The sequence below is a fragment of the Berghia stephanieae genome, chromosome 1 (assembly GCF_034508935.2).
Source record: "Berghia stephanieae isolate SIO BIC M18660-M18661 chromosome 1, UCSD_Bste_1.3, whole genome shotgun sequence".
In the NCBI taxonomy this organism is placed as follows: Eukaryota; Metazoa; Mollusca; class Gastropoda; order Nudibranchia; family Aeolidiidae; genus Berghia; species Berghia stephanieae.
This window is the reverse complement of record NC_088360.1, coordinates 113762384-113790162: the sequence shown is the minus strand read 5'-3', so window position 1 is coordinate 113790162 and position 27779 is coordinate 113762384. Positions and strand designations below refer to the sequence as shown.

General features: G+C 35.4%; 1 protein-coding gene across 13 annotated transcripts in view; it reads right to left on the bottom strand.

The window, feature by feature from the left end:
- Positions 1-7450: 7450 nt before the first annotated feature.
- Positions 7451-27779, bottom strand: part of LOC144962784 (glutathione hydrolase 1 proenzyme-like) — a 38970-nt gene continuing 18641 nt past the window's right edge. For all 13 annotated transcript variants that reach the window (XM_078896025.1, XM_078896026.1, XM_078896028.1 and 10 more), the window contains 9 exons: positions 27222-27322; positions 24295-24475; positions 22071-22225; positions 20596-20745; positions 19849-19985; positions 15664-15851; positions 13053-13296; positions 11974-12087; positions 7451-8312 (listed from right to left, as the gene is read on the bottom strand). In XM_078896025.1, the coding sequence (XP_078752151.1) occupies positions 8169-8312; positions 11974-12087; positions 13053-13296; positions 15664-15851; positions 19849-19985; positions 20596-20745; positions 22071-22225; positions 24295-24475; positions 27222-27322 (1414 nt within the window). In that variant the 3' untranslated portion in view covers positions 7451-8168. The remainder of the gene's footprint in view (positions 8313-11973; positions 12088-13052; positions 13297-15663; positions 15852-19848; positions 19986-20595; positions 20746-22070; positions 22226-24294; positions 24476-27221; positions 27323-27779) is intronic.

The following is a 27779-nucleotide window of genomic DNA, read 5'->3' as shown; positions in this document are numbered from 1 at the left end:
TTAACGTACCAAACACACAACACAATCTTCTTCTTCTTCCAGCTTTCCCGCATTTTACAGGGTTGCCATAATGAATACTTATCTCCACGTGTCTCGGTTCATAGCATCATCTTCCTCTAGGCCCAATAGGATTCAATAGTCGTAACGTCACTTCCTTCCTAATGACGCATGGTAACTTAGCAACACTGGCTCTAAACTATCGATACAATGGCGGACGCCCGTATGAAATATTTCTCCGGCGAGCATACAAGCGTATCCAGAGGGAAAAAAACATAAATTTGATCATGTTTAGACTTTTACACATTCTGGTCACGAGACACATGAAAAGTTCTAGCCAGCTTGAAGAATAAAAAGTAATGGTTTTCTTTGTTTAGAACCAAGATGGCCGCCGTTGCCGGGCTTCGTGACATCAGACTACTGAATCCAATTATTTCATATTGTCCTTTACTCTATCCAATCATCTAGTCTTTGGGCGTCTCTGTTCCTCTTTACCGCTAATTGTATATCCAATACTTTCCTTCCCACGTACTCCCTCTCTCGTTTCTTAACATATCCGAACCATTTCAATCTGAATTCTCTCATCTTAAATGTTGCTTTTGGCCAGGGATCCCTTTTTAAGCGCTTTGAGCCCGTTTATATTGCTCTGTGTAAAAGCTCAATTAATCGGTCATTTTGTCACAAAGCAGTCTGTTTAAATATTTTAAGAAATATCCAATAGGTGGACAGCAAGCAAGAGTGATGGCTCGATTTGACGAAAACCTGAATATAGATCGCTCCCATTCTCCACCCTAACCCTTTCTCAAGAAAAGAAAAAAGAAACTTTAAATTGGAATATAAAGGAGTCTTATACAGGAACGATAGTAAAATGATACAAAATTCCTGCGTATATTTTAGGTTGCACGATTCTATAATCAATGTGTTGTTTATTAGTCAAATTTGAAGAGTCAACATTTATCTCTGTCATAGAACAGTGATAAATAAGTGATACGAAGAAAGAGCTTTGAGCCAATTAGCTCTGTACATTTCCTTATTTAATTTATCCTCTTTGGGACTTAAGCAACACATAAACCAATACAACGGCCAAAACCTGGGCTGGGTTCCTGACCTCGCACAGTGGGCAGGAGGTACTTGCTGTGTCTGTTATCTCCTCGCATTTGTTTTCCAATAGCTTTCTGTCTTTGTCTTGGAATGAGATTACTTAGTTTTGTCCTGACCCTGGCCGGAGTCCTTGGCTGGGAGGGACACAGTCGAATGTATGGTTGTAGTTTTAGAAGATGCTATTTTTTTTCATTGTAAATCATCTCTCTGTGATTTATATACTGTTATTTTTCATCTGTAACATAATATGATTTGTAAACATTTGAGGGTATTTCTCTTAGTGGGATCTTGTGCTGGTGTCTGGGTGAGACACTTAGGTGATCTCAAACTAAGTACACTGATAGTGTGCTCTTGGAATCTACAGCTGTTCCCTATTTGAACCATTCCTCTATGTCTTATTTTTTCTCAAGTCCTTTTAATTGTAAAAATTGAGTTTTTATATAGCGCAATATCCACTAAATGTACTCAAACCGCTTTACAATCAACGTCTAGAATGTTTTTACTATCCAATTTTCTTCCTTTTTACTGGCGGTGACCTAAATGTGTTGCAAGCGCCGTAATACCCTTAAAAAATATAAAAACAAACAAACGGCCAATACAATGGATCCCCATCTATTGCAATCAGATGCCATCTCTGTTATTTGAGCTTCTGTATAATGGACACTTCTCTATCGCAAAGTACTTTCCACCAGATGTAACAGACCCAGCTACCTAATCAGCGATGGGTGGACAGGGTGTGGGTGGTCAGAAAAAAATGACGGCTTCTCCGGAGGTTTATCTCGGTCCCTTTGCGTGTGAAGCTAGTGCCCTATCAACTGAGCAATCAGGTTCCCTAATAACGTAGTTAACTGACAAAATAAATTCACTTTGGCCCAAAGTACTTTCACTTTTTATAGCGATCGATTATAATGAACCCTAGCATGGTAAGACTAAGAGGCCTTCAGGACAAGACTTAAGTGCGCTATGTTTTTTTTTGTTTGTTTTTTTTAGAACCTATTACTGCAATCATAAGTAACTCATTGCAGTCTGGGGCTGTACCAAATTGCTACAAAAAAAGCAATTGTCACTCCTCGTTTAAAAAAGCATAATTTAGACCCTGAAAATTTGAAAAATTACCGCCCTGTTTCTAACTTGCCCTTTCTTTCAAAAATCCTGGAAAGAGTAGTACTAAAGCAGCTAAAGAATCATCTAGATTCAAACAATCTTATCGAGCCTTTTCAATCAGCTTACTGTGAGCATCATAGCACAGAAACCGCCCTTTTGAAGATCGTGAATGACCTGCTGATAGCAAGTGATAATGGTAATATATATATATCCTTACGCTGTTAGATCTATCTGCGGCATTCTACACAATAGATCACTTAAGCCTATGTGATAGGCTTTATTCTGATTTTGGCATCTCTGGTACTACTCTTTCGTGGTTTAAATCATATCTCACGAATAGGTCACAGGCAGTGAGTGTAAAAGGCAAAGTTTCTAAAAATGTCTATATAGAATATGGCGTCCCGCAAGGTTCGGTTTTAGGTCCTATCCTTTATACCCTTTATACTTTACCATTAGGCAGTGTAATACGCTCCCATTCTGTTAAGTACGACATATATGCTGGTCACGCAGCTATATAAATCTGCTTCTCCTCATGATCTCTCCTCTCTTGTCTGTCATTTAGAAAATTGTTGTGACTCCATCAAAAGTTGGATGCTTGCAAATAAGCTATGTTGAATGAAGACAAAACTGAAGTTGTTTTGATAGGAACTCAGCAAAAATTAAAGTCTTTCCAATTTTCAAATCCTACTCTAACTATATCTGATTCTGATATTTCTATTTCTGAAAAGGCTAAAAATTTAGGTGTCATTCTGGACAGTTCTTTGTCTATGGATCAGCATATAAACAATAATGTGAAAATTATGTACTTTGAGCTCCGTAGAATATCACAGATGATGTCGTTTTTACCTTTCAACACATTGAAGATAATTGTCTCTGCATTGGTCTTGTCACGTCTTGACTACTGCAAGTCACTGCTCGCTGGTCTCCCTAATAACAAAATAAACAAGCTCCAGAGAGTACAGAATTGTGCGGCTATGTTAGTCCTAGGAAAATCTCATTACGATGATACAAAGGACATGCTTCGAATCCTCCACTGGCTGCCAGTCCGGGCTAGAATTGAATATAAAATATCCCTTATCTGCTCTGGTGTATTTGAGTCTTCTGTCACTCTCTACGTTCAACACTTACTCCAACCATACGTACCTCTGAGAAATCTTAGATCCCACGATTCAAAATTGTTAGCATCTCCTAAAACTAAACTTAAGTATTTTGGTGATAGGTCTCTTATGAAATTCGGACCCACGATTAGGAATGATCTCCCTCAATCTGTGAGATTCTCGAGCTCAATAGACATTTTCAAAAAAGCCCTGAAAACATATCTTTTCAGAAAATATTTACTTAATTGAATTTTAAATGTATTGTATGTGACATTTATATTGATCATGTATTCATGCCCTTTTATGTTCTTAATTGTTTTGATACTTTGGTTGAATTGTATTTTTTTAAAGCGCTTTGAGGTTTCGACGAAAGGGGCTTTATAAATATGCTTATTATTCTTATTACTATTATTATTATTATTATTATTATTATTATTATTATTATTATTATTATTATTATTATTATTATTATTATTATTATTATTATTATTATCATTATTATTATTATTTTATTATTATTATTATTATTATTATTATTATTATTATCATCATCATCATTATGTGGTCTTGTGGTATGACACTCGCCTTCGGACAAGAAGGTCCTGGGTTCGAGTCCCGCTTAGAGCGCGCCGAGTTGAATTCCTGGTAAAGGCTCTTTAGTCACATTCTCTCACCATAATCATGTTTAAAATGAATAACTGACCGTTCACAAGGTTGTCCCTAACGGGGAAAAAATGTGTAAAACAGTATAACAGGCGCCATGTCTCGTTAAGTGTTGCAGTTGGCTAGAGACCGCTTGTAAAGTAATTTGAGCACTTTTAGTGGATATTAAGCAATATCAAGTCTCTCAAGTTCTGATGTTTTGAAAATTTTGTTTTTGATTTTGCTTTTGTCTTTGAAAAGAATACTTGGGTTTGAGAGCTTAGACAAGTTGCTTTGGGGGGGGGGGGGGGGCGGGGGGCGAGTTTTTTTGTTTTTTTTTTTGCACCAGTTTGGGAACAGGCAGGTTTAAAAATGGGTCAGGGAGGTTCCTCCATGTCTACCGTCTCACGCTGATTCGTGGAGAAAAATAATCACGTGACAGTACTATTTTTACGTGTCGTTTTGACACGCAAGCGGTTTATATGAACCGTAGGGAAACTCACCTGATCAAGTCGTTGGGAACGCTTACTCCACGCGGACTCAACACTAGGATTGACCACCACTAACCTCCACTTGCAACAACTGCCACTACAGCGACTACTACTACTACTACTACTACTACTACTACTACTACTACTACTACTACTACTACTACTACTACTACGACTACTACTACTACTACTACTACTACTACTACTACTACTACTACTACTACTACTACTACTACTTCTACTTCTACTACTACTACTACTACTACTACTACTACTACTACTACTACTACTACTACTACTACTACTACCACCACCACTACTACTATCACTACTATCATTACTACTACTACTAATACTACTGCTACTACTGCTACTACTACTACTACTACTGTTCATACTACTACATCTTAACGCACCGTTTTTATTCACCTCCGTTGGCGGTGATGGTTAATTAATGAAAATGTTACTGCATACGACCATGAGGTTTAAATAATTTTAGATTGTAGTTTAGGACGCTGCTTAGTGATTTTTTAAAAAAATCAAAGGTAAAAAGAGACATATGGCACACAAATACTGATCTCAAATAAATAAAGAATTCTAGAAAATTAAAATCGAATTTTTTTTTTAAACACGATAAAAAGTTTTTGAAAAAAAAAACAAAAAAAAGATGTCTTTCTCAATAAAGTAAACTTTTTAAAAAATATATGTTTACAATGGGAATCGAACCCAGTACTTTCGAGGTTAAAGAGATTAGAAAGGCGTTCTGTCAGAGTATGGAGCTACAAGCCATTACGCTGAAAAAATAATATGTTTGGTTAAGCGTCAATCTTTGTAATCATTATTCAGCCAGAGGACTAAATCATTCAAGTCCATTGTTTTTTCTGAATACATACCGGCCATCCAACATTGTTGGCTCAAGATTCTGAACACTTTGCAAAAATTATTGACACAAGTGAGTTAAAGATTGTTGACAATGTACTATTGCTGTGTAAAACATTGTACAGTATTACCTTTCAGCCTTTCAGTGTAATTCCACACATTGCTGTGTAAAAACATTGCACAGTGTTACAGTGTAATTCCACGCACTACTGTGTCAAAACATTGTAATGTACAAATCCACGCATTGCTGTGTAAAAACATTATACAGTATTAGAGGGCAGATTATTGCTGTAAAAGACATTTGTAAAGTGTTACAGTGCAATTCCATGAATTGCTGTGTAAAAACATTGTAAAGTGCAATCCCACGCATTGCTTTGTAAAAATATTGTACTGTTGAATTCCACGCATTGCTTTGTGAAATCATTGTGATTAGTGCTCAGAAACTGAACGGCCGCTCGATCCGGCTGATGTATGCACTGACCAAGTCACACATTTAGGGCGTCTGACATTAACCTTGCAAGCGCTTTGTACGAAAAGATTAGTCTTCTTAAACGTATATCAAAGCCCAATCCCTCTATACACCTTGTGACCAACATATACTAAATACAATCTCATTATTGATCGGGAATAGTCATGTGACCTGAACACACGTGTTAAGTGTTGTTGCAGAAGCCGCAATGTTGTTGAGGTTTTTTCTCTAAAAATCACTTCTTTCGTATTTACACAATTAGAGTTGGACGTCCTCTATGTGTATTTCCTCGATTTAAAACAAGAGACAAATGAATACGGAGGAGGGCTTTGATATTTATTCAGGTAGCAACTTTTTAAAAATAATATTATGTATAAGAACAAGAAAGCTGAAGTCCAATTCAGATATATAAATCATAGTAACAAACATCATAATCCAGACATTATCAGCTAAACCAATACAGATTAGTTCGAGGCGATCTTAGACCCAAATTCTACTTGTAATGGCCCATCATTCCTCATGGTTTGCTATTGTGCTACTATGAGACATGTTGATATATATATATAATATAATATATATATATATATATATATATATATATATATATATATATATATATTATATATATATTTATATATATATATATATATATATATATATATATATATATATATATATATATATATATATATATATATATATATCAAAATGTCCATATATATATTGTGACGATTCTGGCCGCTCCCGGATGATTGGGAGAGCCAGATAGCCCGAAACGTCAATAAAAGAAAAGAAAAGGAAAAGACTAGGAGGATAGAAAGAGGGAACTCGTTGATAAGTTCCAGGGCATAACAATATATATATATATATATATATATATATATATATATATATATATATATATATATATATATATCATTGTTTGCTGGGGGGAGGGGAACCAAATGACTAAAATGAGAGCCAGACAAACCACCGACAATTATAAATATTGTGTATAGCATTAGAGAGACACCTACCCTCACTTTACAAAACGATACGTGGTTAATTATGATGAATTATATTTAGACATGTTTTTTTGTGTATAAGCCATGGTGGTGATGTGGGGTCAAAAAAAATACTGTGGACCACAGATTTAACTATTTTAGATGAAGTGACTTATTTTTTAAACAAAAATGAAGGGGTGGGCGCTAACCGATCAAAATAGGTGTCACGCAATAGAATTGAGTATACATTAATTAATGGATCCCTTTTTTCCGTTTTCCGTCTATTTCAATTATTATATCCGTGCTCTATATTTTTAATATTTATATCACAATGTTAAAATCATATAATTTTACGGTCTTCTTCTGATCTTAATGTTATATTTTTGCAAAAGTCCTCATGGACGCATCACCGCAAAATTCACAAATTCGTCTAGAAACAAACCTATTATTATGTCCACTCCCCGAGTCGTGTAAAGTGCTTTATTGATTTTTTTAAAAGTTTTTTTGTTTAATATTTTCAATTTTTTGGCATTTTTGGTGTTAATGCATTCCATTCTCGAATGGAATTTTATACGCATACTAAATACTTTCAATCGTAGGAAATATGTGACCCGTCGCATCTAAACGGAATTATTTCTCTGTGCGTTAGATTCTAAAAATTGAATTTATATAGGTATCACACTTTCGTTGATTTTAAACATTTTATTTGGACTATAGATAAAGGTTCAAAAACATAAATTTCTGGCTTACGTGACTAAGAATTGCATAGTTACATTTATTTTGCATAGTTACATTTATTTTGCATAGTTACATTTATTTTGCAAAGTTACATTTATTTTGCATAGTTACATTTATTTTGCATAGTTACATTTATTTTGCATAGTTATCTTTATTTCACACTGAAATAAAACCCGGATTAAGATGGTAGGTCACCTGGTTGGATGTCAACAAAACGTTTGGTTCTATGCCCTTTATCAGAAACAATCTTAGTGGATATAGATCTCAGATGAGACAAAATCGGAATGCGTTAAATGAATTGTGAAAAGGGAATAAGAAAAGTGCGATGTCAAAAAACGGGGTTCCTATTTCATTGGAAGTGTAAAACCACTCTTCCGATACATATTGTGTAATTCATCTCTGGTGTCAGAGTGATGGCATCTTACTTTCTAGTCTAAATATATTCTGATCGTCAATAGAGCTCATCCAACCTCGTTCTTTCACGTAATCCCGTAATCCTAAGAATCTGCCTATACATCCTGCTACTGAAATAGTCATGCCACCTTTATGTAACATATTCATTATTAATGCTCTGAAGGTCTGGTTACATACACATTCCCAAGGATTTAGGAACCAAAATAGTAGAGGTTTTGATTTCACGACTTTTCTTTCCTAGTGAAATGGAGTATCAAAATCCTGCAGGCTGGCCTCCCTTTCTGTAGTCACTGGCTGCATCAACAGAAAGGTAGTTATTGTCGATCCCATGAGCGATTGATATGTATTCCTTCTCCTTGACCACGTGACCTTTTGCCTCCAACCCTTTTCGTATTTCCTGTAAATATAAATTTATTTATCGACTTTGATGGAGTGGTTTGTTTTTATCGTTGTTAAACAATAAACTTGGTAACAAAGTTATTGCAAATATGTATAATGTGGGTGGAATGGAATTAAAGTAAATTATCACGTGGTATGTATGTATATATATATATATAAATATAATATATATTATATATATATATATATATATATATATATATATATATATACTAGTTAAAAGCCGGCAATTTCGCGGGGAAGGAACCATTTTCATTCGATATTACACCCACCATCATTTAATGAGGGCAGATTGGTAAACAACGTTGTCTATTGCTTGGTCCATCCTCTGTTGATTTTTCTGTGTGGTCCAACATGGAGTGTAAGCCGCTATAGCCTCTGACCCGTGACACAGCAACATATTGTTGTCCGTGTGTGAAAACAGGTTGTGGTAAGAAAATCAACGGCGAAAATAAACCTGAAGTAGCAGACGTGAGCAGAGTTGAAAGACGATCCTGGGATCGAGAACTTACCTTACAGTACAGTACTCTGGTGATCATGTTTGGTGGCGTTTGGCACCGTTTTTATGCACCTCCACTGGAGGTGTACAAAAACACACCATTTTTATGCACCTCCGTTGGCGCTGCTGGTTGATTAATGAAAATGTTGCTGCTTGAAGCTCGAAGGAAAAAAATAACGATAAATGTTGAATTGTAAGCCTTAATTTAATAGACGAAGACATACTGAAGACGTTTCTGATTTCCCCTTTATCAACAAAACACGACGAATGAGACACTAAGAACGAATGAGAGATGTGTAGTGTGAATGGCGTAGATTAGATAAGGTAAATAGACATAAACAATGATGGGACAGGAAGTTTTTGAAAAACAACAAAAACAAACCAAAAAAAAATTTTAAAAAAAGGAAATAAAACCCCAATAAAATGACAAAGACGCGGTAAACGAATACACTGATGATAATGATAAAATATTATAAAATGATAACAATCGACGTTAACATATAAATGCACGTCGATAACACATGGAATGGTACCGATGTTGTTTTTTTTAAAAAATATAATAAATAATAATGATAATAGATTAGTTTAAGGTTTTAAATATATGTCCAGTAACTATAACAACGAAAATGATGTCTTTCTCAATAAAGTAAACTTTTTTTTTTAATTGTCCAAAATGGGATTGAACCCAGTACTTTCAAGGTTAGAGTCTGACAGCTTATCCACTGCGATACGGATCCACCTGACTATTCATTACATTTAATAAGGTCTTTCTAAAACCTTATTTTACCTTCAATGCTTCTTATATTTTCTTGTTTTAAATTTCGATTTTTTAGATTATTATTATTTTTTAATTCATTACCAAAGAAGTTAAACCTGGGTTTTATCCACCCGAAACCATCACATTCAAAGCATAAAAGGGGCAATAATAATATTGATGTCATAAATAGATGAAAGCTTTTGAAAACTTAGTGTAGATCTCAAATCCTTAAAGTAATTAAGTGAATACATTATGTCGAATGCGACGATTTGCGTAAAAACACCAAACTGACAACTTTTTACAGTGTCGAAATTGGTTGTTTTTGAGAGTGTTCGTGTCGTCGGTACATATTTCATGATATCGATTTGACAGAACGAACTTTCAAACTGAATTTAAATTATAAAAGGAAATCAAATTATCTGTTTATCTATCTGTAAAAAACACATTTCTAATTTTCAAATCTTTCAGTAGAGTTGTGCGCCGTATAATTTTTTTATTGACTCAAATGGCACAATGTTCTCCACAAGGCTAGACTATATTTTTTAAAGAAAGGATTTTCAATTCCATTGTATTTATCTTCCAACAACAGTCTTCACGTTTTTATATTTCTTCTAAACTGCAGTACACACTTCCTCCCCGTCTCCCCTCTTTTCACTTAATTAATTGCGCACCTTTTAGAAATATCTAGCATTCTATTTTAATTCGTGCTTCCTTACAAAGGAGCATACTAATTTCCTGCCAACCAATGTTTTGTTTTATTCATCTTAACTACGCCACTACCACATTATCTCATTCATCTGTGGTGTTTCATTCATCCTGTTTTATTGATAAATGGGAAACCCGAAACGTTCATTTGATCTGTTTTTGTAAATAAATTGAAGCTTACATTCAATTTCACATTATTATTTATTTCTTCGAGCTTCGAGCAGCAACATTTACATTAAGTGGATACATTATACTGGGGATGTAGGAGCTTTCGGGATGTCTCCCATTTACTTAACTTATGGAAAAACAAACATCCTAGCACCTTTACTAAGACTTATGACTAACCCTAATAGAAAAAAAAATCCTTCGATCTCGAGCTAAGCAAAATAGAAAAAATGATGACAAATTGAATAAATAAACGCCTGACAAAAGATCAGCGGTGAAAATACAAATTTAAAGAATACTGGGGATGTAGGAGCTTTCGGAATGTCTCCCCTTTACTTAACTTATGGAAAAATTAACATCCTAGCACCTTTACAAAGACTTATGACTAACCCTAATAGATAAAAAATCCTTCGATCTCGAGCTAACCCTAATAGTAGAAAAAGAATCAAAATGGCGACTGAAATACCTTCATGTGATCAAGTGAATAATATAACTATGAATGCCACCATTTGTCGAGAAATGCCAACACACACACACACACACACACAAACATGTATACACACACACACACACACACACACACACGCAGACACAAAAACATACACGCAATTAGAAAATACTACTACATAACAACACTGATCACCGCTAAATGAACAACACAACGGAAGTAATAATAATACTTGATGTCATAAATAGATGACGCAAACTGACAACTTTTTACAGTGACGAAATTGGTTGATTTTGAGATGTTAGTGTCGTCGGTACGTATTTTATGATATCTGTGTGACTCAACGAACTCTCAAACTGACTTTAAATTATAAAAGGAAATCAAGTTATCTGTTTATCTATCTGTAAAAAATACATTTTTGATTTTCAAATCGTTCATTAGAGTTGTGCGCCGTATAATTTTTTTATTGACTCAAATAAGCACAATGTTCTCCACAATGCTATATTTTTTTAAGAAAGGATATACATATATATATATATATATATATATATATATATATATATTATATATATATATATATATATATATATATATATATATTAAAATACATGCATATTGAGTCAAACTCAAATCTACAGGCATTTGCACACACATACAAAAACATCAAACATGCCCGCGCATGAATCCCGTCGTGTCAAACGTATTATATCTGGATAAAGCAAATGACAAATAAAAGTCTAAAGGTAAGTAAAATTGAAATCTTGGATTTATAAATTCTATGAAAATATACTCAATCTCCCTAACAAAACAAATAAACGTATCTGAAGTCTCAGTTCTTATTTTTACTGTAAAATGTTTTAAGCATCAATATCACTCCAACAAAAATACCTTTTTTAGACGTGACTCATATAGATATAATGAAATAACTTGTACATAGTTTTATCATATTATATATATATATATATATATATATATATATATATATATATATAATATATTTATATTTATATAAACTTCTATTATAGGAAGCTTAACAAAGCCCGTACTCAAAGTGGATTTGGCCCACATTAGAGATAATAACTTACCATAGGAAAATGGGGTTCCACAAAGATATTGTTAGGCATAAGCTGGTGGTGAATTCTTGGCTCATCCATAGCCGCTCCCATGGACATCTTGAACCATAACACATCCATTATTAGCTGAAATTATTGAGATACAATTAAACTCTTTGATGTCTGAGTCATACTAGTCTGCAGTAATTTATAAGCTTGATCAGTAAGTTCTTCCATTCAAGACAGCCTGGTACATCGGTATGGTCTTTACTTTGTACTGAAAAGATACCGAGTTCAATTGACTACCACGTTGTGCGGCCTTGAGCCAACCCTAAACTCACTTTTCGGTGTTGTATGGCGGTCGATCCCTGGTTGTTTCCATACAGCTGTTGGAATAAATCCTTGAAAATCTACTGTTTAAAATGAATAAAGAAAATTATATTTATTTATTCATTCATAAGGTTTGCTTATAAATGTTGAGCTCTGAGCAACAATGCATAAATAATCACAGCTTAGGTGACGAAAGCGTTGGATGATTCTTTAAATCATGAGTTGTCATGCTGTCAAATAATTTTATCTTAGTTAAGAAGAGCAAAGGCGGAGGGGGTAAGACTGAAAATGAGGAGAAAAAGGAGCGGAGACCATCCCGTTGTGGAAATGAAAGAGAAGATTGGTATTGGAAGGGAAAAGAATAGGAAATTAAAGATAGAATAAACTGTAGAGATCTAAAATTCTGTGTCTATGTGCAATTTCATAATGCGTTGTTCCATCTTGACCAAAGAAATCATTTGTTGGTATAATTATATTATGGATTCTTGTTAATTTTGGGTTCGATATTATTTTGACATATTTTGGTATCTTAATTTACCCATGGATAAAGTTAGTGTTTTCAAGCCAAAATCCCATACACATATTCCTCCAACCAAATTCAAGTATATGTAGCACACTGTGTAGTCCCTTTGGACAACTACAAAGACATCCAACTTGGCAGAAGACCAAAGAGCTAGCTAGTCGCTGGTTCGGATAAGTAAGTAAGTAACTAAGGTCATGCTAAAATGGAGAGATGTGGTTGTATAATGTACGATGTCAAAGCTCCAATAAGATGTACCAACCATTGCAGTTGTAGAAGTGATTCTTGATCCACCAGCAGCCCCAACTGCCATTCGCACTTCTTGCCTTTTGCTGTCCCATACGAGGGTTGGGCTCATAGAAGACTGAGGTCGTTTGCCAGGCACGATGAAATTGGATGCAGATGGGAGGAATCCGAAGGCGTTGGTCAGTTTAGGAGTAGAAAAATCATCCATTTCGTTGTTGAATACAATGCCAGTGCGTTTTCCGACAACCTTGCTACCAAAGCTGTGAAACACAACGATAGGGAATATGAATTCATAGAAAGAACGAGTTTTGGGAGATACTTTTTACTTTTTACAAGTGATAAAATTTGATATCAAGTGAAATTTCCTTTTGCTTTTTTGTGTGTTTTACTCTTCCTCCTTAGAAAAAGACAATTTGCATTTGAAGTGTGACTTTCGAGATAAGACTTTTTTTCATAAATAACACTAGATTAGAACTCAAATTGCTTCTTTTATTGTCTTAAATTGTTTGACCTGGCGCGGTCAGACGAAAACATAATAATAATAATAATAATAATAATAATAATAATAATAATAATAATAATAATAATAATAATAATAATAATAATAATAGATCTTTATTGTCCATAAATATGGCAATTTGTCATTTAGTTACACTTGTTATAACGTTAAACGATAACTGTAACATTGAACAGATATTTCACTCCTACTTATTTTCTCTCTCTCTCTCTCTCTCTCTCTCTCTCTCTCTCTCTCTTCTCTCTCTCTCTCTCTCTCTCTCTCTCTCTCTTCCTCTCTTTCTTTCACACGTGCGATATACACAACATAAACATATTCATTTCGTTTTCAATTTGTTACGATTGTGGCAATTCGACACCAAAAATTATCATCATTATCAATTGGTCAGTTAATCTTACATTGAATAAATTAATCAGTTAATCAGTCAACGAATCAATCCTTGGTTTTTCTGTACCATATGAAATATTCAAAATTGTTATTGCTGATGGAACGAACGTTGATTTATACTTGTTAGTTCTACATTAAATCTAACAAAACCTTGTCCCAGATGGTAAAAGACTAAATTCATGGTATAAAATATGTTTTTTATTGTTGGTAATTGATAGTGTTGACTCATTTCAGGGATCTCTTTATTTCTCCCGACATGTCATCTTTTCAACAGAAAGTAATTTTGACCGCAGGTTGAAAATATTCCGATGTAAAGTTTACGAATGGGAGGGGGTGGGGTTGATGACAATGGTATAACATTAAATGTTAAATTAACAAATTTTGTTAATGTTGTATTTTTTATAAACGATTAAAATGGGTTTTTTATTGCAACTGGTGGGGAAACCGCAATATATACATACATATATATATATATATATATATATATATATATATATATATATATATATATATATATATGGGGGATGGAATAAAGGCTTTTACAGACAAGCACTTATCTATTTTTATATTACTATCGTGGAAATAAACATAGATCAAGACAAATCCTTTGAGCCACCAACGATCAAAATTGGTCCGGTAATAAAGTTTGATGGTGCGCGCCAATGAATCTGGCAAAACATCTTCACTGTAAATGTAACTTGAAAACATTTTTTTAAAACATGGAATGCATTTAGACATGAAAAAATTACAACATTAGAAAGATTAGACACTGGCACTTATTTATTTTAATTGTTATGCTATCCAGGAAATTGATTTAGACCAAAACAAAACTTTCGAGCCATCTGAAGTCAACATATTTCCAATAGTAAAGCCTGTTGACAATCTTATTCTTCCGATTGGACAAATAAAATAAAATGAGTTTAACTATTACTTAAATCATATTTTTTTTTGCGGTTGACAAACGTATTCTTTTGATTAGACAACCAAAATAAATTAAGTTCACCCATACTGATTTATTCCATAAATTTCAAATATCCGTATGGAAATATTTAACAAGCCTAAAGTTATGTCGCTTAAGCTAAAAAAATTATTACATTTTAAGGTCCCGTAATTAAGTCTGTGGACAAATTCATTTTTCCTAGAAAATTTCATAAATGCTCATTTGAGTCAACGACAAAATTACATTTAATTTAGAAATGATTTGCGGGTTTCTTGTATATATAATGCTGTGACAAATAGTTTTATAATTTATAGATTTGCCAGTAATTCTGTGTTCATTGGCATACATTGGCTGTACGGAACAATTTTTACTTCCAACCTTTGGAATCTAGGTAGAGACATGTCAACATTTGTTTGAAGATATAACATTTTCCGACAGAGACAACGCTGTCATTGTACACCTGATTACGCTGAGACACCGTGAGTGATGAACATTTTCCAAGACGCAACTATGCAGCGCTCAGAGCGGGACGTGAACCCTGGATTTCCAGTTCGAGAGCGAGTGTCATACCACAATGAATAACCCAAGGAACTTGCGCGGTACAGTGCCGCAGAGTAAGCTAGAATGAAGTGACTTGCTTAAGTTAGCACAACACTATGATGTTTCAAACTTGGTATCCTTAGGATATTAAGCAAAGACTATACCCTTTTGCTACGCTCCTCTTAAAGGGCCTTCTTTATTTTCATTCTATTCTATTAATTTCGCAATTGAAACTAGACTTACTACAGATTGACAGTGGTGGTCACAGCAACGGCGTTGCCCGCTCCATCTATAACAGACAGGTGATTAGTCCCATGGTCTTGTTGGTTGTAAAAGTATGAGTCGTAGTAGTCAAGGGGCTGAGTCTTATCATCGGTAATGCGTTGTCTGGTCTCCTCCCCGAAACTCCTTGATGACAGATTAGCAACTAGCTGAGGGAATTAGATGAAAACATTGAAAAGATTAAGGTATTTTATTTGACGTTATACAAAGGTTGGTATGAATGTGATTGATTTGTATGTCTCAGATGGAGCACGTATAAAGAAGAAGAAGGAGGAGAAGAAGAAGAAGAAGAAGAAGAAGAAGAAGAAGAAGAAGAAGAAGAAGAAGAAGAAGAAGAAGAAGAAGAAGAAGAAGAAGAAGAAGAAGAAGAAGAAGAAGAAGAGAAGAAGAAGAAGAGAGAAAAGAACAAGAAAAGAAGAAGAAGAAGAAGAAGAAGAAGAAGAAGAAGAAGAAGAAGAAGAAGAAGAAGAAGAAGAAGAACAAGAAGAAGAACAAGAAGAAGAAGAAAATGAAGGAGGAGTAGGAGAAGGAGGAGGAGGAGAAGAAGAAGAAGAAGAAGAAGAAGATGATGATGATGATGATGATGATGATGATGATGATGATGATGATGATGATGATGATGATGATGATGATGATGATGATTATGAGATGCTCCTGAAAGAATGGGACGGTGAAAATACGAACTCAACTCCCATGGTATAACACAGACATGAAGAAAGCAAAACAACAAAGGAGATTATATGAAAGAAAATCACAACTACCAGCTGATAGAGAAAAATATTTAATAGATAAAAATAATTCAATCATATAAATACATTGACTAAACCAGGCTATTATGATAAGGAATTTTCGACTGTGACATCATCTAAGGACCTTTTTCGAATTTCAAATGAACTACTAGGTAAAGAAAATCAAGAACCTTTCCAACTAAAATTTCCAATTTTTAAAGAAAAAAATAAATTGATCAGAAATGAATTAGAAACTTATCCTTTTGATACAAAGTTTGAACTTTTTTCGGGTGACGGTCCTTCACAGTTTGTTGACGTCAGCGAGAGAAGTCATATACTGTATTCTCTCAGCTGCTTCGAAAAGCTGTGAGTTAGATCCGATTAAACCCGATATTTTACTTACTTACTTACTTATCCGAACCAGCGACCACCTGAGCTCTAGCCCTTCGGTCTTGTGCCATGACGTAGAAGTTAGATGTCTTTTGTAGTTGTTCCAGGTGACTATAAAGTGTGTTACTGATGCTTGGATTTGGTGGGAGGAATGTGCATCTCAGGTCTTCAAGAGGTTGACATTCAAGCAAGTGGTGTGTTACTGTTTCATTGGGGTGTTGACATAGGGGGCAGGAAGGGGATGTGTCTTTTGTAATTTTGCTTAAATGGTTGTTGAGCGGTATGTGTTGTGTTCTTAGTTGAAAGATGATGCTTTGCTGGTGTTTCTGAGCTTATTTAGGCAATCAGTCTTTACAGGAGTGGTCATATGGGAAAACATACATCTACCCGTGGTGCTCATTGCCCAACTGTTCATCCATTCCTCTCTCTTATTTGTTTTGATTATTTGTTTCGCTGTGTCTAAGGATACTGGAATTGATGGTTGTAAAAGTGTTGATCCGAGTCTGGCTAGTCTGCCTGCATTGTCATTTCCTGGTATATTTGAATGTCCCGTATCCACTGGAGAGATAAGTCTACTCTGTGTGTTGTAAGGAATTCATCTAGTTGAGATCTTAAACTATTGAACGTTGAGGAGAGTTTATCTAAATCGAGAGCTTGGAGAACCGATTTGGATTCTGTGAAGATGACAGTGTTTTGAAGTTTTGAAGGGTTAGCTGGAAAACAGAAGAACCCGATATTTTAAAACTATTCATAAACGAATTAATACCATCCATCACTCTCATCATAAATATATCACTTAAACTGGGTGCCGTGCCTGATATCTACAACATTGCGTATGTTAAACCCTTATTGAAAAAAAACTAATCTTGACAAAGAAAACCCAAATAACTATCAACATGTCTCCCACCTTCCTTCTCTATCAAAAATTCTTGAAAAGCTAGTCCTAAAAGAACTTCTAGATCACCTTAAAATAAATTCCATGGAAAAAATTTCAGTCTGCCTACAGACCAAACCACTCGACCGAAACGACTCTTGTCCGGGTTGTAAATCATCTTCTTCAAATCATCGATAATGGTTCCTGCATACTTCTTAACCTTCTTGATTTATCATCAGCGTTTGACACTATCGATCACGACCTATTGTTAAAACGTTTAGAAATAACTTTCGGCATTTCTGGTACGGCATTCAGTTGGTTTAAATCTTATTTATTAGATTGGTGAAAAATTGTAGTTGTAAATATTTTAAAGTCCGATCAAATTCCTTTAGAATGTGGTTTCCCACAGGTGTCAGTTCTTGGACCTGTGCTTTTTGTTCTCTACATACATCCACTTTCAAAATTTATCAGTGGCTTTGGCCTGTCGTACCACCAACATGCTGATGACACCCAGTTATTTGGATCTGAATGTACTAAAAACTTACAAAATGTCATTAGCACATGTGAAAAATGCGTACTGGGTGTTAGCGATTGGATGGGTAGGAACAGACCAAGGTTGGATGATGAGAAAACGGAGGTAATGTATGTAGGAAACAGAAGATTTTGAAACGAGAAGAAATTGAAAGTGGGAGAGGTGTCAATAGATAGTAATGACTTGACTTGACTTAGATGCCTTTCGCGTCTCGACCGAAAGATCGGGTCGCCTTGGCTGTTTCCAGTATTCCCTGTGTGAGGTGTCTCCAATATTGCCGGTCCTCTGCTAGGGTTCTCAGATTTTCAATGTCCCCTGCCGTTATGAGACTAATGCTTTGTCCAAGTGTTGTGAGGTTTTTGTTTAGGATCACAGGGAGTGTTGTGATCGGTCTTCCTCTGAAAAGGTTCCCGTGTTTTAGAAAGTATCCCGACATGGCTTGGTTAGCTGGTATGTTTTGGTCCCTGCGTGACCGAAAAGTTGCCATCGTTGTTGTAAAATGTCAAGGGAGATTGGTCTTTCTTTTGTGATCTTATAGAGTGATTCATTTGAGATCTTTTTGGGGTATTTGATGTCCAGTACCCTTCTTAGCTGTGTGCGATGGAAGGCATCCAGATAGTAATGACATGGTCAAAAATCCTGGAGCATTCTTAGATTCAGAACTGTCGATGGACCATCAAATTAAGACAATGATCCAATCATTGATGTGTCAATTGAAAACAATTAGATCTATTCGACAGTTCCTTTCTGAGTATGTTACCAAGAAACTTGTCGTTTCTCTTTTATTTCCAAAGCTGGATTACTGCAATGCTCTGTTGTTGGTGTCTCGGAAAATAAGCTCAGGCAGCTGCAGATGGTCCAAAATAATGCTGCCAGATTGATCTTTCGAAGGCGGAGGTTTGACTGCCACAACTCTCTTTTGAGGATTACATTGGCTGTCTGTTGAGAAAAGGGTCACATTCAAAGCATGTGCCCTAGTTTATCGTTATCTTGAAAACACTGCCCCTCCCTACCACACAGAGCTCCTAAAGAAATATTCGACAACCCGACCTTTGCGTTCCTCCAATGACACCACCCGTTTGACTATCCCACGCATTCGTACAAAGGCGTTAACAAGGTCATTTTCTCATTTTGGTCCGTCCATATGGAACACCATTCCACAGAGCATCCGAGATTCCAAATGATTGTATATTTTCAAGTAATCCTTGAAAACATTTCTTTTTTTGATGTCATGTACATTCTATATTGCTTTGTGTTGTAATATAAAGCGCCTAGAGCCTCATTGTTGAGGATACCATGCGCTCTATAACAGTCTATTATTATAATTATCATTATTATTATTATTGTTATTATTATTATTATTATTATTATTATTATTATTATTATTATTATTATCTATTATTATTATTATTATTATTATTATTATTATTATTATTATTATTATTATTATTATTATTATTATTATTATTATTATTATTATGACGACGACCACGACAATGATGAGGACGATGATTGTTAACATGATTTGGAGAATTAGAAGAAAAGAAAAAGAAGAAGAAAAACTTGCGATTTACTTTTACAGCTAAATGATTAAAACACGCGACTGGAAAGAATTAACTTACTTCAGCAACATCAACAAAGTCTTCATCGCCGAGGGCTGATCTTTTTCCATAAGCAAATTTCATTGCCTCCACGATACGGTGGTACGTAAGAATCTTGTTCTCATCTGTTCTCATGCTGTCAGCGTTGAAATTGTAACCTATTATTAATAATATAATTAGGATTAAGTCAAAATCAGAATAGGAATAATGATATCAAACAGCAAGCCATATTTGTTTTCATTAGGAAAAGACGCCATTACTAGAAACTCGTTCACTCCCCCTCTACCCCCACCCAGTCTAGTTATGAATTTTTTAAAACTTACTACTTAAGGACGAACTCCACTGTGAGAGTTTACTATCTTTATCCTATTAGCTCAACTGATAGAGCACAAATGGGCCGATATCAGTACCAGAAATAGTCTAGAATTGTTCTGACCAAGGACATGTTTCTGACCTAATTGTTTACTCAGCAATTATTGACAAGTTACGTCTTGCCTAGAATACTAGAATAAACGTGTTTTCAAAGGTTAGAAAATAATTATTGTGAAAGAAAATTCTTCTGTACCGTGGGTCTTTGACACTGAAAGACAATGGAGAGACTCTTGTATTTTTATTCTCATGACTTTCCCGGCCCAAAAAGTCTAATCTAAACCTAAAAAATACCAGACTTTCAAACAGAGACGCCGCCTTTTTAAACATACTTTACCATGGAAAGAGTGTTAAGAAATTGTTTAAACCCTTCTGGTTTCACAAATGGTATATTCTTACCGGATAATATAGACAGTATGTAGTTGATGATAACGCCACTTCCAGGGGGAGGCATGGAATGCAATGTAAAACCTCCCGGAAGTGTCATCTTTGTGGTTTCCTTCCAAGTGAGGCTGTAGTTCTTCAGATCATCAACGGTAATGATCCCTCCTATGGATGCATTTGAAAATCAAAGAAGCAGTAAATGTATTTTACATCACTGTAATGTATCGAGTGAACAAACAAAAAAGGGAGGAGGGATGCATTATAAACTCGTATTTACTTGGATTTGGGAAAGCATCTAGCAAAAATGTAAATCGATGACCGTGCAGAACTATCACAATTTAAAAGCAAATGAATTTTAGAGAATTAACACACACAAAATATATCCAAATTTTCAAGTATCATCAACGAATAGCAATTCATTGTTTAAAGCTTTTCTGGATTCTTATTTACAGAGCCTAATAAGGACAACGTAGGTGCAACTAACAGCTTGCATGTTATCAAAATTACTTAAAATTACAATTTCGAAATCCTTGTCCTGTATTTTAAAAGATTTTTTATAGTAAACACTATTTTAGGTTTGTATAGAGAAAATATTCTCACATAAATCAAAAGTAGGCTATGGGACAAAACTTGTATCGTCCAAATACATGGCAACCACCCTGTAGGCTACCTTTTTTGTGTTAAATATCTATGAAGGAATGATATTAATTCATAAATCTGTTAACGCGGGTACGTTAGTTTGTACTTGATTGGACATGTTACCGATTAAATCACATGATTAAAACGATCAATGGAAAAAAGACAGGTCATTGCTGTGAGGCACACGAATGGAAACCAATGGAATGGTATTTATGTTTGCTATAGATATGAATATATATAAACGCATTGCTGTTTGTTCATTGAACGTTATGACAAGTCGATCAACACAACACCTATGACTTAAGTGTTGAATATAATTTTTAACTCAATAATAGGCAATACAGTTTTCGACTTCGTAAGAGAACTCCACAGAGCTTTTTAATTGGACATGGATAGATGTGTTCTGCATTTAACATTTTATATATTTCGCTCACTTATCATAGAATTCTTTCCCAATGTTAAGAACGGAAAATGGTTCGTATAAATTTTAAGAAATTGATCGTAGCCCCACAGTACGCCCACATCATTGCCACACTAGCTAACCGGAAGGTTGATACACATTCCTTCTAAAAAAATGATGGTTTCTTTTTCGATTGGATTTGACGAAACAAATTTGATTTTTTGATAAAATCATCACGATGTCTTATCAATCTCATAATACACGCAAACCATCTTCATTGCAATTGTAAACGCCATGCAAGATTTGGTGACTATTGGTCCGGTGGTTTGGAGCCTTAGTGCTACAAAAAATCCTATTTGCCAATTATAATATAATATATATCATCTAAATCAACCCGATATATCCCCGTTTGAAAGCTGATGGTCACAATGGTCAAATCCGAATTTCTTACCTGCATCCTGGATATCCTGTGCAATATCCTTAGCCAAATCTCCGTTGTAAAAAGACATGGGGTCGTCTCGGATAATCTCAAACGTTTTAGCAAGTTTGGGGACTTTGATGAAGGTTCCCACTGGCCAAGGTTCGCCTTTGTCATCCAGAAAGAATCTGATGTCATTTTTGAAGGAGTGGTAGTATAACTGATCATTTGTTTGTTTGTTAAAAGCTGTGTCATAATCAATCAAAATTTGATTGTATTTAATGCGTCATTTTAATCAAACTATATATATATATATATATATATATATATATATATATATATATATATATATATATACATAATATAAGGAAAGAGGGAAATGGGGGGTGGGGGGTGGGGGGGAGGGGAAAGGGAAGGGTGGGAAAGGGGACTTATATGCGGAAGGAATTTGCATGTTGTGGATTGTAGTTGTCTGCTTCATGTTATCTAGGCAACTGTACTTATTTTTACATTGTTCCTGTTTATTATTTTATGGAGCCGATGATTCTGGGGGAAGTGCTTATCAATGAGAGAGAGAAATTGTTTGCCAATACCTGTTGTGACTGATTTGGTGAATGGTGAGTTGAACCATATTATGTTCCGTTTTCTATTGTGTTTTTGTGTGGCCTGAAATGTTCTACAATATTAAAACGAATTCCAGAAATGATTGAGCAGCGATTGACTTCCCTCTCTTCATATACGAGACGGCACTTAAACACAGAGGCCACGACCACAAGCTGACATATAAAATGGAAGCTACTCCAATGAAAACAGCATAACAACCATTTGCACTGCAGGGCAAAGAACGGTTGCCCCGTACAAGGAATATTATTACAAAAGCCCTTTATTTATAAGGCTAACATAATCACCAACAACACTACAGCACAATATATTTGCAAGATACAATGGCCATTCAAAATCAGTTATAACAATCACAAAACGACAATGAGAAACAAAAGCAGAACCAAGAGTACAACATTATCAATGCACTACTGGGACCAAATAAATGCAAACATAACGCCAACAGTAAGATGGGAGATTGTCAAAATGTAGTCCCTATCGATTTGGAACAAGAAAGTGCAACCTTTGCCTCACTGAAAAATTGGAAGTACTTTTACACACAAACGTAACATCCTAAACAAAAGATATCCGAACTTATGACAATGTGCAGACACTCAAATAAATTCAAACTAATAGCACAAAATAAACCGTCTCCGACATTATTCAACCCCCCCCCCCCCCCCCCCCCCCCCCCCCCCCCCCCCCCTCTCCTTTCCGCTTATACGTTCCCTTTCTCACTCTTCCCTTTCCCCTCCCCCTCTCTATACCCCACCATCCCCCAATCGGCCCATGGAACCGGAGTTTATCCTGGTTTTTATAATGTGAAAGGGACAATAGCAATGACTTGCTATCCTTTAGATAAGACATTAATATATCACAAAGTACTTTCCGCCAGATCTAAGAGACCCAGCTACCTAATCATTGCTGGGTGGACAGGGGCGTCCAAAAAATCTCGAATGCACCCGGGATCGATCACCCGTTGCGTAAAGCGAGTGCGTGTGTGTGAATGCGTGTCTGTGTGTGTGAGAGAGAGAGAGAGAGAGAGAGAGAGAGAGAGAGAACAAAAAGAAGAAGAAGAAGAAAAGGAAGAAGAAGAAGTCATACATACTTATGAAAAACTCATTTTATGTCATGATTTATCATTTTGGTGAGACAAACTATAATATATTGAATTAAGACTGAGAGAAAAGATCAGTGGACCTTTTTGAAAACGAAACGAGCGGCAAGGTTTTAAACATAGCACACCAAAAAACAAGATCACAGGGTGTCCCTTATTTTTCTTTATTTTCCCAAAATATTGTACACCCGCAGTTTGCACACGTACACCCTTACATGTCCTTCCTAGAGAGATCGTCAACATAGCATTGCGCATGCGTCTCTCTTATCATCTGAGGAATTCTATCGTTTGGTTAATGAGATATCACTTCAAAAATGTTATTTTATATTTATATATACATGTATATATGTAAACATTTCATCCAAATAAGTTTATTGGTTATATCTTTATTTATAAAATAGCATTTTAAAGTGATATCTCATTAACCAAACGATTAATATATATAACAATATATACATAATATATAGACGAGGAGGAGAAGAAGAAGCATTAGAGCTGGAGGGGGTGAGGAGAAGGATAAAAGAAAAAGATGAGACTTACTCAAATCCTTTTTTACTTTTTAGTTTGACTACTTGCTTATGAACGTGTTCATTCAGAAAAAAGCCGTTTTTGGCAAGCTCATATGTCGGTTGGACTAATGTCTTCCAATCCACATATCCAAACTTCTTGTGGATTTCGTACAAGCCTTTCAATTCTCCAGGTATCCCTGCGGCCAAACCACCTTTATAATATGATAATATGAGGATAATGAGTAGGTTATTATATGAAATTAACTAGAGAAAATTTATAAATACATTTTAAAAGCTCTCTCTCTCTCTCTCTCTCTCTCTCTCTCTCTCTCTCTCTCTCTCTCTCTCTCTCTCTCTCACACACACACACACACACACGCGCGCGCGCGCGCGCGCAATATGCATATATAAATATAGATAAGCTAGTTTTCTCTTAGTGTATGATTTATTGGTCATTGAAACCTTCACCTCGACGTCGATGACACGAACTTTTTTTGTCTAGGGAATTAATTACCTTTAAAAAACCGATGCGTCTGTAAACAAAATGCTGTCCAACATAATAATATTATTCTGACTAATCTCAGTCCTGGAGTTCATCTGCCCATCTCAGCCGAGCAACATTGTGCAAAGTTGTCGAATTACGGGTTTGTGAACATTTTAAACCACGCTCTTTGAGCGTTAACTTTTAGTGCGACAACTAACTGCTGCGTAGTAACGCTTATATGAAATAAATATCTGAAATTTTTCTGGTGCGCATTTATAATATGTAACTTTTGTACCGACCTGGTTGGCGATCCGCATCTGCTCCTCACTTGTGTCAATAAAGGCATGCGATATAAAAAAAGATAAATTTGTCTACCTTTTCAAGATATATACCACGTGCCAATATTATGTTTTCCCTTATGTGAGATGATAGCAAATTCAAACTGTCTAGTTTCTTTTGTAAATTACACACACACACACACACATACACACACATATATATATATATATATATATATATATATATATGTGTGTGTGTGTGTGTGTGTGTGTGTGTGTGTGTAATTTACAATAGAAACTAGAAAATTTGAATTTGCTATCATCTCACATAAGAGAAAACATAATATTGGTACGTTGTATATATCTTTAAAAAAGTAGACAAATTTATCTTCTTTTTTTTATATCGCATGCCTTTATTGACACAATATATACATACTATATTATAGACTTGCGATCAAAAGAAAGTATACACATTTAAAATCGTCGTTACTTTTTTATCCGTTGACGTAGGCTAATGATTTTCCACTGAGTTGTTAACCATTAGCCTTTTTGTGTACCGATAGTCGATGTTTTTGTTTTTGACCTGAAATTCGCTCACCACGTCGCGCACGTGCTAAAATAACCTTTTAGCCCATTACAATGGACAGGAAGTGTGTAGATTAATTTTGTTGTCATCCGTGTCTTCTTGAACTATTTTCAAGGTAGGAAAACACAATACAAAATACCATCCATTAATCTACGCGATGCCACGACTTAGTTTAGAACAACGTGCACGTGCCGTTGGTCATCTTCAAGCTGGACAGTCTGTGACCAATGTGGTAAGAATGTTTAATATCACAAGGAGACCTGTATATTCCTTAGTGGATCGATTTGAAATAACACAAACGGTAAGGGACCGAAATCGAACTGGCAGACCGCGAGTAACAACACAAGGTGAGGACCGTTTTATACGCATCTACAGGATTGTTTTAGGACGGCGACTGAAACTGCGCTAGAGTTCCCAGGTGCACGAATTAGTCTACACACTGTTCGACGCAGACTTAGAGAGCATGACATTATCGCAAGACGTCCGTTGATGCGACAACTTCTTAGAGCACATCAGCGGTTGGCCCGTCTTCAGTGGGCCCGTGCTCATCTGCGCTGACAACGCATGCGTAGTCATTTGTTCTCTTCTCAGATGAATCACGCTTTGTGATTGGAAGAAATGACAGTAGATTATGTTGTTACCGAAGATTTTACGGTTCTTGTGTCATGGAATCCCCAAACAGAGGATATGGACATGTCATGATGTGGGGTGGAATAAGCAGAGAGTATAGGACACCTCTAGTCCATGTAAATGTATCCCTGACCGGCGCAAGGTACATCCAGCACGTTTTACAACCCTATGTTATTCCATTTTTTCATGAACATCCTAAATTTTAACTTCGACACGACAATGCACCATCCCACCGAACTATTGTAATAAGGGATTTTATAGCAGCAAATAATGTGAACGTTATCAGCCTGTGGCCTGCAATATCCCCCAATCTAAATCTGATAGAACATATGTGGAACATAATCGGCCCCCAAGTTGGTTCATTAGACCCGAAAAATGAACAACAACTGTTACATGCCATAAGAACAGATTGGGATAACATTCCTTAATACCAGCTGGCCTGATTGACAAATTCCATGCGTAAGAGATGCAATGCTGTGATTGGAGCGAACGGGTGACATACTCGTTACTGATTGAATTAGATTCACCTTCACTTCAAGTGAATTGAACACAAGTAATGTTATTAAAATGCCATTGTTTGTCAAAATTATAGTGTATGTTTTGACTTGTTACTTCCCTTTTTGAAGATCATGTTTTTAAAAGTCTATGTTGCATACAAGATCAACCATAAACGTTATAAATTATAACAAAATGAAAGATAAATAATAGTACTATGATAACACATAGGTTTTTAATAAACCAGAACAATATTTCATACTAATTCTGTAGATAAAACAAGTGTATACTTTCTTTTGATCACAAGTATATATATATATATATATATATATATATATATATATATATATATATATATATATATATATATATATATATATATATATATATATAAAGGATCAGGCCAACCAATTTTTTTTCTTCCATTTTCTTCCAGTCTCTGTGCATATTGTGCTCGATATCTGTAATTTGTATTTTCAACCAACCTAGTCGAGATTTGATTCTGTCTTCCTCTTTGGCAAACATGTTTTTGGTGGCACCGGCTGGAGCTGTCTCTCTGGCATTTATTGCAAACCAGCCCTGTTTCCTGGAAAAACAAAATAGTTGATTGCTTTCGTTCAATGTCACAATGGAGAGTGTTGGGGGCGTTGGTTCAGATGGTAGAGAACTCGTTTCACACGCTATGGGAATGTTATGGATCCCTGGTGCTGTCGGGATAGTTTTTTTCTGTCCAACTAGCAGTGAATATATATCTAGGTCTGCTAGATCTGGCGGAAAGTACTTTTCGGTAGACTAGCGTCCTATCAAAATGTAGCTTTCAATGTCCATTATTCCTTTAATGCTAAATAATCCAGGATTAGCTCTGTGTCCATGGACAGTATGACTCCGAAGAACGACTTTAAGGACTACGTACTGCCATTTATATCAAATAAGTTCCGGTAATGCCTGTAATGTAACCGCCACTACCACATTATCTCATTCATCTGTAGTGTTTCATTCATCCTGTTTTGTTGATAAAGTGGAAACCCGAAACGTCCATTTTA